Source organism: Pteropus medius, unplaced genomic scaffold (assembly GCF_902729225.1).
Source record: "Pteropus medius unplaced genomic scaffold, Ma_sr-lr_union100, whole genome shotgun sequence".
Classification (NCBI taxonomy): domain Eukaryota; kingdom Metazoa; phylum Chordata; class Mammalia; order Chiroptera; family Pteropodidae; genus Pteropus; species Pteropus medius.
The window spans coordinates 1,679,963-1,693,789 of NW_024345481.1; the positions used below are offsets into that span (position 1 = coordinate 1,679,963).

A 13,827-nucleotide genomic window follows, 5' to 3' on the forward strand; every position below is an offset into this window, starting at 1 on the left:
TGGGCTAATAAAAAATTTTCACCTACGCTCAGGCTTTTATTCCGATATAAAACTACATGCATACCTTGGTAATGATGACTTCTTGTTGAAATCGCCAGAACCTAATCACCCTTTCACATGCATACAAGACCACAGGGCCTAAAACCCATTTCCAAGCCTGCAAAGAAAACAAAAACAGAATCTAAATATTTTCAGTCTGAACCAAATCAACATATAACATGATGGGGTTTAGACATTTCTCTTTAATTCTGGGCCACTTATCCACAACAAAGATGTCTCCTTGTATTAAATGCTATAACATGTAATTATTTCTTGATGTCTACGAGCTTATTTAAGAGATTAAACTCTTCCGTATTGGTTTTTATGCTGACTTGATCAATGATGCCTTTATGTAATTAGAAATAATTGAATTTGCAAAGAAATAAGAAAGCAGACTGATGTTTATGTTACATTTGATAGGGTCATAAATGCTCTCGAACTCAGCCAAAGTCAAGGCTTAGAAAGCTACGTTACTGAGTCAACGTAGGATATGGAAAATTAAATAGAAACATTTTGGTTAGTAGTTTTCGGGGGCCAACAATGCGTCACAACTTGGGGGTCTGCCTGAAGAAACACCTACACCCACACTCACATTCGCACACACAACCAATGTCATCCAGAATAAAATATAAAGTTAGTTTATCAGCATTTTAAATCTCGGTTTATAGAATCACAGCAAAAGCCTCAACAATTGTCTGGAGCATTGTGACAGTGAACATTTCTATTCTTACTGAAGCCCATCCTACGCTAATCTCTTCTGAATATAATCTGCATTGTGGATTACCCGTTTACCAGCAGGCTATTCCTATATCGGGTGTTGGGTGCCACAGAAAGTGTCTTCTTCCCCTAAAAGTAAAAGGATGGAAACAAAAACTTTGAAGATTTATACTAGGTCTCTTACCAAACATCCCTATGAGGCATATGGTAGTCTTTCTATTTTAAAGAAGAGGAAACTAAGGCTCAGCAAGATCAAATTGTCCCGAGTCACAAAAGCCAAAAGACGCACAGTCAAGATGGGAACGTGCCTAACCATGCAGGCTGTGCTTTTTCCAGGACCCCGGTACCTCCCGTATGCATTTACCACGTAATCACACTTCGTCTCGTCCAGCACTGACGTTGGTGCTGACACTTGTTTTACAAAACGTCAGAGACTTACTAATTCATTGAATTTCAGGATGTGAAGGGTTCTCAGAAATCTAGCCTAATTTTGCATTTATGGAATTAAAAAGCAGATGTTCTAGGAATGGGTATGAGAGACAGAGCTAGAACACAGAGAGCCAGGACCAGAACACAACCCTTTTGATAATTTTCCTAAATTCCCTCCCTGGTATTCTGAATTCACCACAACCCTACTCCTCGTGCACTTACAATCTTGGGAGCAGGAGGACATCTCGTTCTTTTGAACTGAGACAGTCACAAAGTCCTCACCGGTGGACTCACCAGCTTCCACGCGTCTAACTCCCTCCCAGGCTGTCCTGCTGTCTTTTCTGTTGACAGGTCACAAGCCTTCTGTATGATTTCTCCTTCTATTATATTTCTTGTTCTGATTTCTCTTTTGTTTATTTCTCAGTGGTACCTCTTCTCACCCACATCAGCCTTCTCTGCTTTTTCCCTGGGAGCCTCTTGTTTACCTGATGAAGGCTTGATTCACACAGGCAACACAAAGCAATTTGATCCACCTATTGTTTTCTATCTCAGTGGGGTTTCAGCGATGTGTTCAGAACAGCAGAAGGAAGAACACCTTTGTCCACCTCTGCTGAGGGTGAGGTGGTGATGGTGAGCAGAGCAAGGGAAAAGACAGGAAGGGCTAGGCTCGAAGGATGGGGTCAGACCTAGGCAATGCATCCTTAGGTCGCTCATGCTCAAATGAACCAAAAAGCATTTCGACAATTGGTCTGGATATTTACGGAAATGATAGCAAGGAGGCAATTCTTTCCACATCAGTTTAGACAGGTATTTGCAAAAACATTCACATAGTTTCTATGTATTTTTACAAATTACCTTCCACGACCATTTTACAAAGTTTCCGACATCGCAGGCTTCATTCGGGCGGTGTCAAATCAGTCATGGTCTCTGATTTTTTCATGTTGATAAAATGGGATGGATTATTTTTCTTTGTACGGTTTGTCAGGAAGGAGAATGTAAGCTATTAATCCCTGGCTCTGTCTTTAGTATACAAATTGCTCTAGGAGGAGCAAACCTGATTTAGGTCCACTGTGTTACTCCTGGAACCCCTGGAATTTAGGGAGTGAGGGAGGGGTATGGCCAGAGGTGAATCTTAGAAGATTATCCTCATAGCGATGACCAGGATAAGCAAGACCGAGTGAAGACAAGGAGGCCATGGCCCGGAGGCCATGGCCCAGATGCCATGGTGGCGAGTAGAGTCTGAGCTGAGTCTCAGACGCCTGGTCTTGGTCTTGGAGTTACCATCCCTTATCCTATGCCTTCGGGCAATTCTTGAGCCTTTTTATGTTCAGATTTTCTGTTTGTAAACTGAGTTGGAAGAAATTATTATTTTGGTTCTTTCCAAGCTCTCAAATGTCTTATTTTATTCAGAGAGATGATGTTGGGGAGACGTATCATAGATCGCAGCAGAAAGCTGACAAAATGAGGGGTGAGAGAAGGTCGGAGACTCGGAATGAATGTTGGATGGCGTAGAGATGAAAGTTCATGGTCACGGAGTTAGAAGCTCTGGTTTCTTGACAAGGCTTTGCTGGGAATGCCCTTCATGACCACAGGTAAGAAATTAAAATTCCTTGGGCCTCAATTTCTCCATCTAGTAAATAAAAGGGCTAGACTATTGGTTATCTATGTTTCTTTAAAGCTATAATACTCTGTGGATTTTTAGCTTTATTTTCTCTTCTCCAAAAAATACTCAAAAAGTCACGGTACAATGAGTATTTTATGACAGAAATAAAACTACGTTGATTTAAAAGCTGCAGTAATGAAACTTCTTTCCCCCACTTTCACTCCTGGTTTTTCGCTCCTACCAGAAAAGAAGGACATGCTGGCTTTGATTTTATTTTATGTGTGAGTTTATGAATGGCCTCTTTTTTTTTTTTCTAGACAATAAAATTTCCAGGGGCAGGAACCATGTCTCTGAATCCTGTGTCTAGTACAACTCCAAGCATATAATAGCCACCTGGAAAAAAGTTTGCTGAATTGACTCAACCTCAGTTAAAGCTTTCCCTATACCGTTGACATCATTCCGTAATAATTTAAAAAGCATCAGCCTTATCATTATTATTATTTATTATTACTTATTGATGTCATCGTTAAATGAAATAAGGTGCTTCTTTGGCTAAGGAAGACCAAATATCTTTTGAAAATAAGTTCCATGAACAATTCTAGAATCTGGAGTCTTGTATGCGACTGTGAGTTTCAGGATACAAGGGGCAGAGAGACAAGTGGGGTAGAACGGACTGCAAGGTATAATTGGTTCCTCTGATCAGTTCGGTTCCTGTGAGGTGATGCGCAAAACATTCTCCATCCTAACACAGGGAGCAGTGCTCTGCTGCAGGTGCACTGACAAACATTCTACTGATGAAAGTGCCACGAAAATGCATCGAGTTAAGGGAGCCACAGAGGAAGGGATGGAGTCCTGCAGAGACCACTGCGTGCAGTGCAGCGAAGCGCAGGGACCCTTCCTTGTCCTTGGATTCCTTCTGGATTCGGTGTCCATAAGACACATCGGAGAGAATGTTGTACATTCAGCCACGCGGTAATTGCACAGCCCACACACGCTTTGAATCAGGATCCATTAGAAATAATGGGAAAGAGTGACAACATGAGTTTGGGTGTGCAAGGAGGTGTAGCACGGGAGAGTTGGAGAGATGGGTCAGCTCCTCTGTTTTAATGATAATTAATGTCAGCATATGCTGCTGTTGGGAGCAGGCTCTAGTCTGTATTCATGAGGTGTGGGAGGGTATTGATTTTTTTATGGAGACGCCGTAGCTGAAAATTTTAGAGAGGCATTTGTACTGCCCATTAATATGCGGGCTGGGTAGTGGCTACTGATAGTTGAATTTAAGACAGAGACAATCTATATTGGCCATTAAAAGAAGCACAGTCTAATGGGCACATCTATTCTAGTTTGCTCAGCTTTAAACATTCTTCCGAGCAGTTTTCACCCTTAAAACCCAGTGCTTAATTTAATATATTTGAAGATTTTACAAAAAGTCAATCGTTTTATTCTTCATAAGTTGACGACTTAATTTCCTAAATCCCCACCATTTATATACTATTTTCCCATTTTTATGACTCCTTTTTTTTGGGGAGGGGGGCACTTGTTTTCTTCTATTTTAATCTGCATCTTCATTTTCTTTCTTCATGCATCACCCAGCTGTCCCACGGTTTGTACTGTTCTAAGGCACCCGAGGAGACCTGGAGGACTAGTATGTCTGTTTACCTGTGCCACCAGCAGTAATGAGCACCACATACCCAGGAAATCTTTCTTTCGAGATCTTGTGGATATTGCCATCTACTCTAATTTATTAAGTCTCTCTCTGGCTACCATTGTCATGATTTCAGTTCTGAGAGCTTAATTAGAACAGGAAGTAAATGCCTTTAACACCCCATTTTTTTTTTCTCATTTGAAAAGCTATAGAAAGAAAGAAGGCAGGCTTAGAAAGAGGGCATGATTCTCATGTGGTTGTTGCTTGACATTCGTTTGAGAAGTGATGCTATTCATTCTCAGAATGGAGAAGGGGGACAGGGAACGGAGCTTGCTGAGAGCAGAGGGTGGCAAGCCACCAGCTTTCTAATTCCTCTAGAGACGTCATTGTGCTTGCGGGCTATGAATCCCCACAATACCAGACGTCCATATTTAAATGCAAGTAGAACACATTTCAACATGGACAGAGTGCTTTTGGCAGTAAACCTTTTAAAAAATTATCCATAACTTGATTTCTCCATTAGCACACTTAATAAAGAGTTGGCTTTGTCTAGTGGTGATGTGGGCTGCTCTTTTCTCAAGGATATAAAAGCCCTAGCTATTTTAACTATGGAGACAGCTATTTTAAAAAGCTCCCGGGTTCATTCTTACCGAAGGCTCCTTGCCAGAAAATTGAGGCACGGGGCACTGGGCAGCTGCCTTCCATTCTGCATAGTGGTCTCTACAGAAGGTGATGTTGTGTAGCAAGAGGCTCTCAGGAGTTTGGCCTCGAACCATCCGACTTGCCATTAAAAACAAAACAAAACAAAACCCAAATATTTAAAATTGATATTGTGCAGCCTTATGATACCACAGATATATATTCTACAGTGGATTCTTGAAAAACACTTGCACTGTCTTACAACGGGCTGTCATTAATTTCCCCTTAGCATCTTTAAAAATAGGAATTTAAGAAGCTTCGAGAAACTTTGAAGATCCCAGGAAAAAAGTGCCCCTCTGTGGTATCCTGTGTTAAATTGGAAGTGTCTATATTAGAGAATTCATAATGAAGGGAAATTGTTTGAACACATCCTTTTGTAGACTGTTGAATTTAATTAGGTTACATCTCGTCCTGATTGCTGATTTGGGCTAATTGGCTAACTTTGTACTATTTGGGTCTTTTGCAGATTTATTTAACTTTTATCCTTCTTGGTTTGTTTCTGAGCACCTAGAAATTTTCAAGTGAAGAAGTCAGAACAAGTGCCCTGTGTAATGATATTTTTTCCCCCCAGTGACCACTGTCAGACTTAGTGTTTGACAGGTTCAAAATAGGTCAGGGTGAAGTGTGTCTTTCAGACTATATCGATGCATTTGAGAGTGAAAACGGAAGCCGGCCTTTGTGAACGAAACACTCGATCAAGAGTCCAGTAATTCTGCTGTGTTATATTTGTCATAAATGCAATACGGACTGACCTTTGACTAGTTGCTTTGGTACAAGTTGCTCGGTTTACGCATTGGTGCCCAGGCTGCTAAACATAAGCCATCGAGGTTTGTAATCGAGAAGTTACTCAATTCTTAGGTGGTTATGAATAAAATACATTGATTTGTTTTTGGGAAACATGGTCCTCACAGAAACTTTAACATCACAAGGCTCATGTCCTGGGAAGCCTGTGAGGTGACATGTTCCCTTTTGAGTCATGGGGTATGGGAGGAGGGAGCGTCAATGTCCTTGGAATCAGCCCAGGAAACTGGCATCTTGGCCTTTGTCCCAGTCTGTTTTATGGAAGGCATCCAAACTTGATAAAAACTTGGGTTAGATGAGCAAAACTATCTCTGAATCTTCCATGAGCAAATGATGCCCAGACACAGAAAGGGTGAATAATAAATGGAAGCCAAAGGAAAAGAATCTGTAAATTTTAACACCTTCATTCTCGGGATCTAGGCAACATTCCCTATATTACTAAAGAAACCTTAGAACATTCCACAAACGCAATATCTTTTTAAAAATTAACATTTTTTATGTCTTCATCTCTGCCATCCCATAATAGGAAGATTAGTGGGCTTTAACACATTCCAGTAATCCTACTTTACTTGGCATTTTGTATAGAATTTGCAAATTACTTTCTGCTGTAAACAGTAGCTGTAGAATACTTCAAGCTGGGAAGATTAAATGAGGCCCTTATCCTAAAATAAGCGTTTCAACTAAGTTAAAATGACTAAAAAATTTCATCTTATGAAATGTTATTGGAATATTAAAAAAATATCTCCAAGGAAGCACTGCCCATTGAAATCCTCTCGTGCTTCTACAGTGAAGGGGCGTGAAGGCCGAGGAGGTGGGATCAGGGGTGTGTGCACATAATTTTTGTGAAGAGACTTCTGGACACATGTAGATTATGAAGAGCTTCTCCAATATACTACAGGGGTTAACACCCCAGCACTGAGAGAAGAATCTGCAGAGAAAGAAGGGGCTGACAGTCTTTGGGGTGGAACACTTCGGGACAGCACGCCATCCATCCCACCACCCCCAAGACACAAAAAGTCAGGGCGAGGGATCTATCACACTTTCAGAGGAGCCAGCTGCAGATATTTTAAAGCTAGAAGAGACTAGAAAGCCCTAGACAGGCAGGAGCAGCAGAAGTATGGTCCCCTTCTAGGACTAGGCAGCTGGGATGGAAGGAACATTTAGTGTGGGGGAGACTGGAGGAGGCAGCTGACTCCCTGAGGTGCAGACTCAGAAGAGCTACCATCTGGCCCTACATACGATGCACGGCCACCATGTCACACGGTCTCCGTTGCCATGTGTTTGCTCTTCCAAGTCTGGGCGAACATGGCGCCCACCTCTGGTACCAGGCCCCTGGGTGCCCAGCAGCTGCCACGGTGGGAGAACGAGGTGCAGGAGAAGGTTTCTGCTGGTGCAGGAAGCAGAGGAAGGGCTGCCGGCAAGGCACGCAAGGTGGTTGCAACATCCCTGCTCATGTTTTTGGCAGGCGTTGAGGAATGTTTAATTCTCGAAAACGAAAACCCGTTCTTCAGGGCTTGTTATGAGTGAAGGTTTGGTTGGCTGAAGACTGGCATCCTAGGTCTCACGCTGCCATTTATTCATTCTGGGACCTTGAGCGAATCAGTGCACCCTCTGAATTTCCCCTTCCTCCTGACGAAATGGGACAACAGTACTGGCTCTGTTGGACAGGACTGTCGTCGGGGTCAAATTGAGTATGCTTATAAATTTTCTTTGAAAGGAAGCACCAATTTATGAAATAATTGATATGGGACAAACTAGTTTATCGACATCAGTTGGTTAATTGGTGCAGACTATTTTGTTCATATTTAAAGAAAACATTATGTTTGAGAGTGCTGTGTGTCGGGTGCTAGTCTAGTTTCCTAATGAGGAGGAATGGCGTATCAGGTAGGTGTCGAATGCCAGAACAGAATGTTATGGAAAGTTTGAGCAAAAAGGAATCCTAGAGGATCCAGAGAATTTAAAAGGCTTGCACACCATCGCCCTGATGACCGGGGGCAGAGCCCAGGTCAGTCGGGCCATTTGACACGCTGTCCTCTCCCCTCACACTGAGAGTTTCCCACTGGATGAATTTGGTCAAGTGGAAGTGAAATCTGGGTGTCAAAAATATGTATCCTGACTAATCCCATATAAATTGATTGTGGAAATAGGTTTTGAATGAAACCTAGATCTATTGTCATCAGGCTTCATTATAATTCCTGCATCTTATAAACATGTCAAGGCTCCCCAACAGAGTTAGCTAGAAAAAATAAAGATAGTACTTTGCCACCTTTGCTATGTATTTTCAGTATTACTGAAAGAGGTGCACTGTGAATTTGGCACAGTAAGTGTGCTTTTTCATGTGATCTATGTGTCCTTTAGTCCCTGCATTTAATGTTCTTCCATCCAAAGGGCTTTCTAAGATCATTTTGAGGTTCATAGAGATAAAATCTTACACACTGAGCACAGTATGGACTTACCCTGCCCCGTGGATAGCCAGACTGATAAAGAAGATGATGAAAATGTGGTGTGTGTACCAGAACAACTCATAGGAGGTCTGTCTAATGAACTCGGTGGAAGAGGTCACGATCAAGATTAAAGCCAGAGAAATCACCAGTCCAGTAATGCCCGCGATTGTCGTTAGCAACTCAGTGGTTGGGTTCTAAAAGAAACAAACGCCATGAATTAACATCTTAGTTCTCATTTTCCATTTGAGAACCAATACTTGAGAGTCCAAGCAAGGAGCAATTCAGAGTGTTCTAATCAGACACATATTACTTCAAAATGGTCCTCATACAACTTAAGAAGGGAGCTTCCTTGCCCATTAAAACCTCTCCCCCATCCGATGGTGGGCATTGGCTTTGTGATAATTTCATCAAATTCATTAATTACATTTTTCATTTGTATAAACCAAATTTCATGTCAAAGTTACTATGTTAAATTGAAATTAGGATGATATATGAAAATATATTTTAAGATTAATTACTGCAAAATAAATCTGAGTTTCGTTTTCCATTTTTAAGATAAAAATGTAGATCGCTCTGCTTAACTGCATTTTAACATCGATAAACACTTTTTTGGAGAGATCTCTTAGAGGCATTCCAAATAAAGCAGCTGCACACTCTGTTCCTCTGGTATTTAGTTATTCCTTGCCCTTGCTTCTTAATTGGAAGGACCATGACTTGCATTTCTTTCATGCCCCCTCAGGAGACTTGGCATAAGACTCTGTAATTCTTAGGTGATCGATAAAGATACAACTATTCTTATTTGGTAGACACATTGCCAAAAGGCCAGAATTCTGACCTAGGAGTTCAGGGGATGGTTAAATAGCCTTTTGGAATATGAACCACAAAGCATTTTGTTTTTATTGTGAGTTTCCCATATTCTTATCAAATCATTAGTATTCATACATTGTGTTATGTTAAGACGACCATGAGCTCAATAAACTCACACTGTATCTCTTGTCAGTAAAATCTCATTAATTTGGGTTGCTTTGAGATCTCCAGGTAATTTGGACAGAGATTTCTCCGATGTTTATTTTTCTTCATAGAGCAAACAGTGAAAATAAAATTGAAAAGGGCATGTCTAAAACATTTAAAAGATTTTTTTCAAGTGTACTCACACATTTTAGAAATCCACTTACATCATATAATGTGCTAATTTTAAATCACTGCTCTTCACTTATTAAAGCAAATCCCCAATTCCCATTTCTTGAACTTTACTTATGGGCTGGTTCGAGTTGCAATGTATCCTCTAGAATAATCCCACTGCATCTATTTAGAAATACTCTATAAAGTACACTTTGTGTTACTGATTCTCATCCTTCTTCCAAATACCCCCAAATTAGAGAGTTTCTTGGATTTAATTAGTACTTATAGAGTATATTGCCTCTAAAATTTCGAAATAATTATATTGGAAGTAGCTTAATCATCTTGCAAAATTGCTTTCAAAGTAGTTACAATAAATGTTATTTTCAATATAGTCTCTTCAAAATGTTGAGATTTATTCTTGGGTGTGTGTAGCAGTGAACCTTCTAGAGTCTCAGTGGGGAAAACGGTTAACCCCAGGAGGTGCTCAGATAAAAGCTGCAGCTCAATGAGTGCACCAAAGGCATTCCCCACAGGCTTAGGATGTCCGTCCTTTTGATTTGTAACTGAGAAACCTGTGCTTTTAATTGTCGTCAGGTAAAAAAAATGTAGCTCTACTTGGTCAATGGCCTGATATTGGAAATCATCTTAGGATAATTAGGGGACATGACGTGGAAGAATTTCCCTTGAATTTTGCTTCTTCAAATAAGTCTGCGTGGGTAAAACAGTCATTTAAAGATATGGCCCAGATGGTAATGAGGAGATTTCCATTTCTGGAGTGTATTGTCTTAGGACTCTTCGGGCGAGATAGATTTTTTTAAACCTGGTTAATATTTTGGATGCATATTCCAATGTGGCTGTACGCGGTCTTCCTAGATCAACCAGGAAGAAAGAGCTGGGGGTAAACTAAACAAGAGGAATGACTTCATCTCTATAGGTGGATTTCTCTGGCTAGGTGTTTGGCTTTCTTTCTGTTTCCCACGTGTGCTGCCGCTCTGTGCCCACAGGCAATTAGCATTAATGATGTCACTAGCCATACAGGTCTCATTACGAAATTAGCTCCTTTGCCCAGCATCTGATTTGGCAAACCAGCTAGTCACATGCGTGCCAAAATGTGACACAGGAGAAGAGATCCGGAAAGCAATTTGCAAATTGAGAATGAAGACATCTAATTTATAATCCCTGGATTTAGATGGCACTTCACATTCTTTATGGTTCTAATATCAGCGAAAAAAAAAAAATCTAATCATGAGACGCTTTTAAAATTTAAAATATTAGGGATTGAACAGGTTACTGCATTTTCTGTTTAGGTTTATTTATTTATTTATTTATTTATGCTATTAACGAATTAAGAGGCATCGATTTTTCTCCTTGCTCATAACCTCTTAGCAGCATTTACGGCAGGAAGAAAATAACTTTTTGTTTTACAAGGTGAAACTGATGTTAACATTTGGGAGAAATTTCTCATCTCGAGGCTCTTTTATTAAACGCTTTTGAAACACAGTGCTCCTGATTGTTAAAGGGATTGAAAAAGGAAGGCTTTTTCAGATGGGAAAGGAGGTAGCAAGCAAGGAGAACTCACTGCGTGGAAGGCCCGGATGGGGTTGAGGTAGCTCTCATTTGGGGCATCGCCGAGTTGGGAAAGGGCAGCCCGAAGTCCCTCCGTTTCTGCTGACCGGCTCAGGTGGTAGCGCTCCAGGTTGCACAAATGCGCCACAATGTGGATGGCTACGGATGGAGAGACGAGACACGCACCGTATACATTTCCTCCTTTGTAGTTACTCAAAAACACAAGGCCTATAGGGTCAGGTTTCTCCGTTACGGTCTCTATAATTTCGAAGGAAGAGCGAAGTATGCCCGCACCTGTCCCAGTGTCTTCAATGGAGTGTATCGAATACTTCCGAAGATATTGTATGATTTTCCACATTCGTATTAATTATATTAAGAAATAAAGGAAATCTCAATTCACCTTTATTTAATTATAAACATGATCCTTCTGGAAGTGGACTAGGTATTATCACGACACATGCACCCACACACACATATATATATATGAAACTTCTTTCCCAAGTAATCAGAAAGCATTATTCTAGAACACCGTACCTCATACACACTTATATATGTGCATATAATATATATGATATATATATATCATATATATATATGGGGAGATTGTTTTTGTTCTCTTTCAGACATTATATTTTTTATTTTTACTTTATATATTTTAGTATATATATGTATATATGTATATATACATATATACATATATACATATATATATATATACACTCCTATACACATGCACACATATATTTGCATGTGCTATTCCTAGTGGATTGAAATAAGCCAGTATTTATGCAACTAGATCTCTCTGTCTATTCTTAAGAAGAAAACTCGGCTTTCTAACTCTGGGAACCAGTGACGTCTAAATTCTAAGTGAAGATGCGAAACTCAGGAACACAGCGTTGTCTAGCCTATGGGGTCTGTGCCTGGTGCTGTTCTTTCCTGCCTTGTGAAATCTGGGGGGACGCCAGCAGTCACAACATACAGTCAAGGATGTCCTGATGCTTTTGTTGCAAATGGAACCCTAGCTGGATGGCCAGTTGACACCTACCTCCGGAATCAGATTCAAATGTGAAATGAGAATTCATTCCCAGGTACAGATGATTCTGCCATCGATATCCTTTTTTCTTCTTTTCCCCCTGTACCCACAGTGAAAAGCAGCAGAGGTTATTACTATTAAGCAGTCTCTGGAAGTCGTGGGCAGATTCCATGGCTGCAAGTCGTGGATAGAGGTGTGGGGGAGCGAGGGAAAAAGGAACAGCAGAAACTGCTGAGAATAGATGTGTCGTTTGGGGCCCTGTGGTCCTAGTAGCATATTTATTTAGAAATGCCATCTTCTGTTCAGCCTCTGTCACCTGAGTTCCTTCTGTCAGAGACATTTCCCTTTCCTGCCTTGCAAAGTTCTACTCATGTTTTAGGACTCAACTCAAAAGCTGATTTTAGCAAGCATTCTTCAGTTCCGCAGGCACACACGATCCCTTGCTTTATAATCCAGATGTTATTGTTACGAGTATTTATTTATACTTCTGTTTCCCAACGGACTTTGACTTCTCAAGACTTGTTCATCTTGAAGCCTCAACATCTGGCACATCGCTTAGCACCAATAAGTACGTAATGATGATTTGCTAAGCGACAGCGACATTACAGAAAGAAAGAGAGGGTCAGGAAGTTGAACTGTAGATGCTACTTTGTTGCGATAGCATTTTCTATGCTAACATATATATTTTTGACTTTTTTTTTTTTTTTGCAGCCTTTAAGTAGAAATCAAGTCAGATATGGTTTTGGTTGGGGCCCACCTATGAAGGTAAAGCACATGACCGTGTTTCTGAGTCTATAATGTTGACTGTCTCTTTATGGGTCCTGTGACGTTAGCACCCAAGAGACAGTGTATTTACTCCTTATATTTCATTTGTCAGCATATGCAGCTGTGTCTGTGAAGGGGCTGCCTTGTTCAGTCTCAGCATCCACAAAGCTAGAAAAGCTTATCTAGGAGCAGTCTCTTTCAATAAACTACATATAAAAACAAGAATTATTTGCTAAATGAAATATAAATATTGTCCGGTATTCCTAATTGCTGTTTTCTGATAATTACTGGTTTTGAAAAAGCAAGTCCAGTTTCTTATAGTTAACATATATTGAATGCTTACTATACCCTGAACACTGTTCTAAATGCTTTAGACATATTATCTCACTTAATCTTCAAGCATTAGTCTTATTCCCATTTTACAGACCAGTATTCGAAGAGTTAAGGAACTTGTAGTTCCATTAATGGCAAAAGTGGAATAAAACCCTGTTTGCCTGACTCCAGCCCCGCCACCCCTCCCACCTGAGACTTTAAGTTATATTGCTTCTTTTCACTAATCAATAATTGTTACACCTTACTGTTACTGAAAACAGATTTCTCCTACAGGCTTAACTAAAACACTCTGAGTGGTTCGCTTGGTGTCTTTACTCTAGAGTCAAATAGCTCTTAAACTTATGACTGATCACAGCCACGTTGGGAGGCATCTCTGCAGGTGGGTATAAATACTCTTTTCACATTCCACCCCTTTTCTCTCACTCCTCTGCTCCTGGCTTTCTTTGATTCTCCCTCCTTGGACTAAATAAAGCACACCAGACAGAGTTGAGCTGTTCCCATTTTACAGAAATAGATACTGAGCTTCGAACCAAATTAAGTGGAGCATAATCCACACGTGAGTCAGAAAGGGACAATGGGATAAATTCTGCGCCCTGTATTCTACATTCTATAATAGATAAATTCTGCACCC

General features: G+C 40.5%; 1 protein-coding gene across 1 annotated transcript in view; it reads right to left on the reverse strand.

Moving 5' to 3' along the window:
• Nucleotides 1–12,270, reverse strand: part of NOX3 (NADPH oxidase 3) — a 43,799-nt gene extending 31,529 nt beyond the window's left edge. Inside the window, exons 1-5 of the mRNA XM_039873933.1 lie at nt 12,111–12,270; nt 11,079–11,224; nt 8,390–8,571; nt 5,084–5,213; nt 65–157 (exon numbers count right to left, since the gene is read on the reverse strand). Of these exons, the coding sequence (XP_039729867.1) occupies nt 65–157; nt 5,084–5,213; nt 8,390–8,571; nt 11,079–11,224; nt 12,111–12,270 (711 nt within the window). The remainder of the gene's footprint in view (nt 1–64; nt 158–5,083; nt 5,214–8,389; nt 8,572–11,078; nt 11,225–12,110) is intronic.
• Between the last annotated feature and the right edge of the window lie 1,557 nt (nt 12,271–13,827).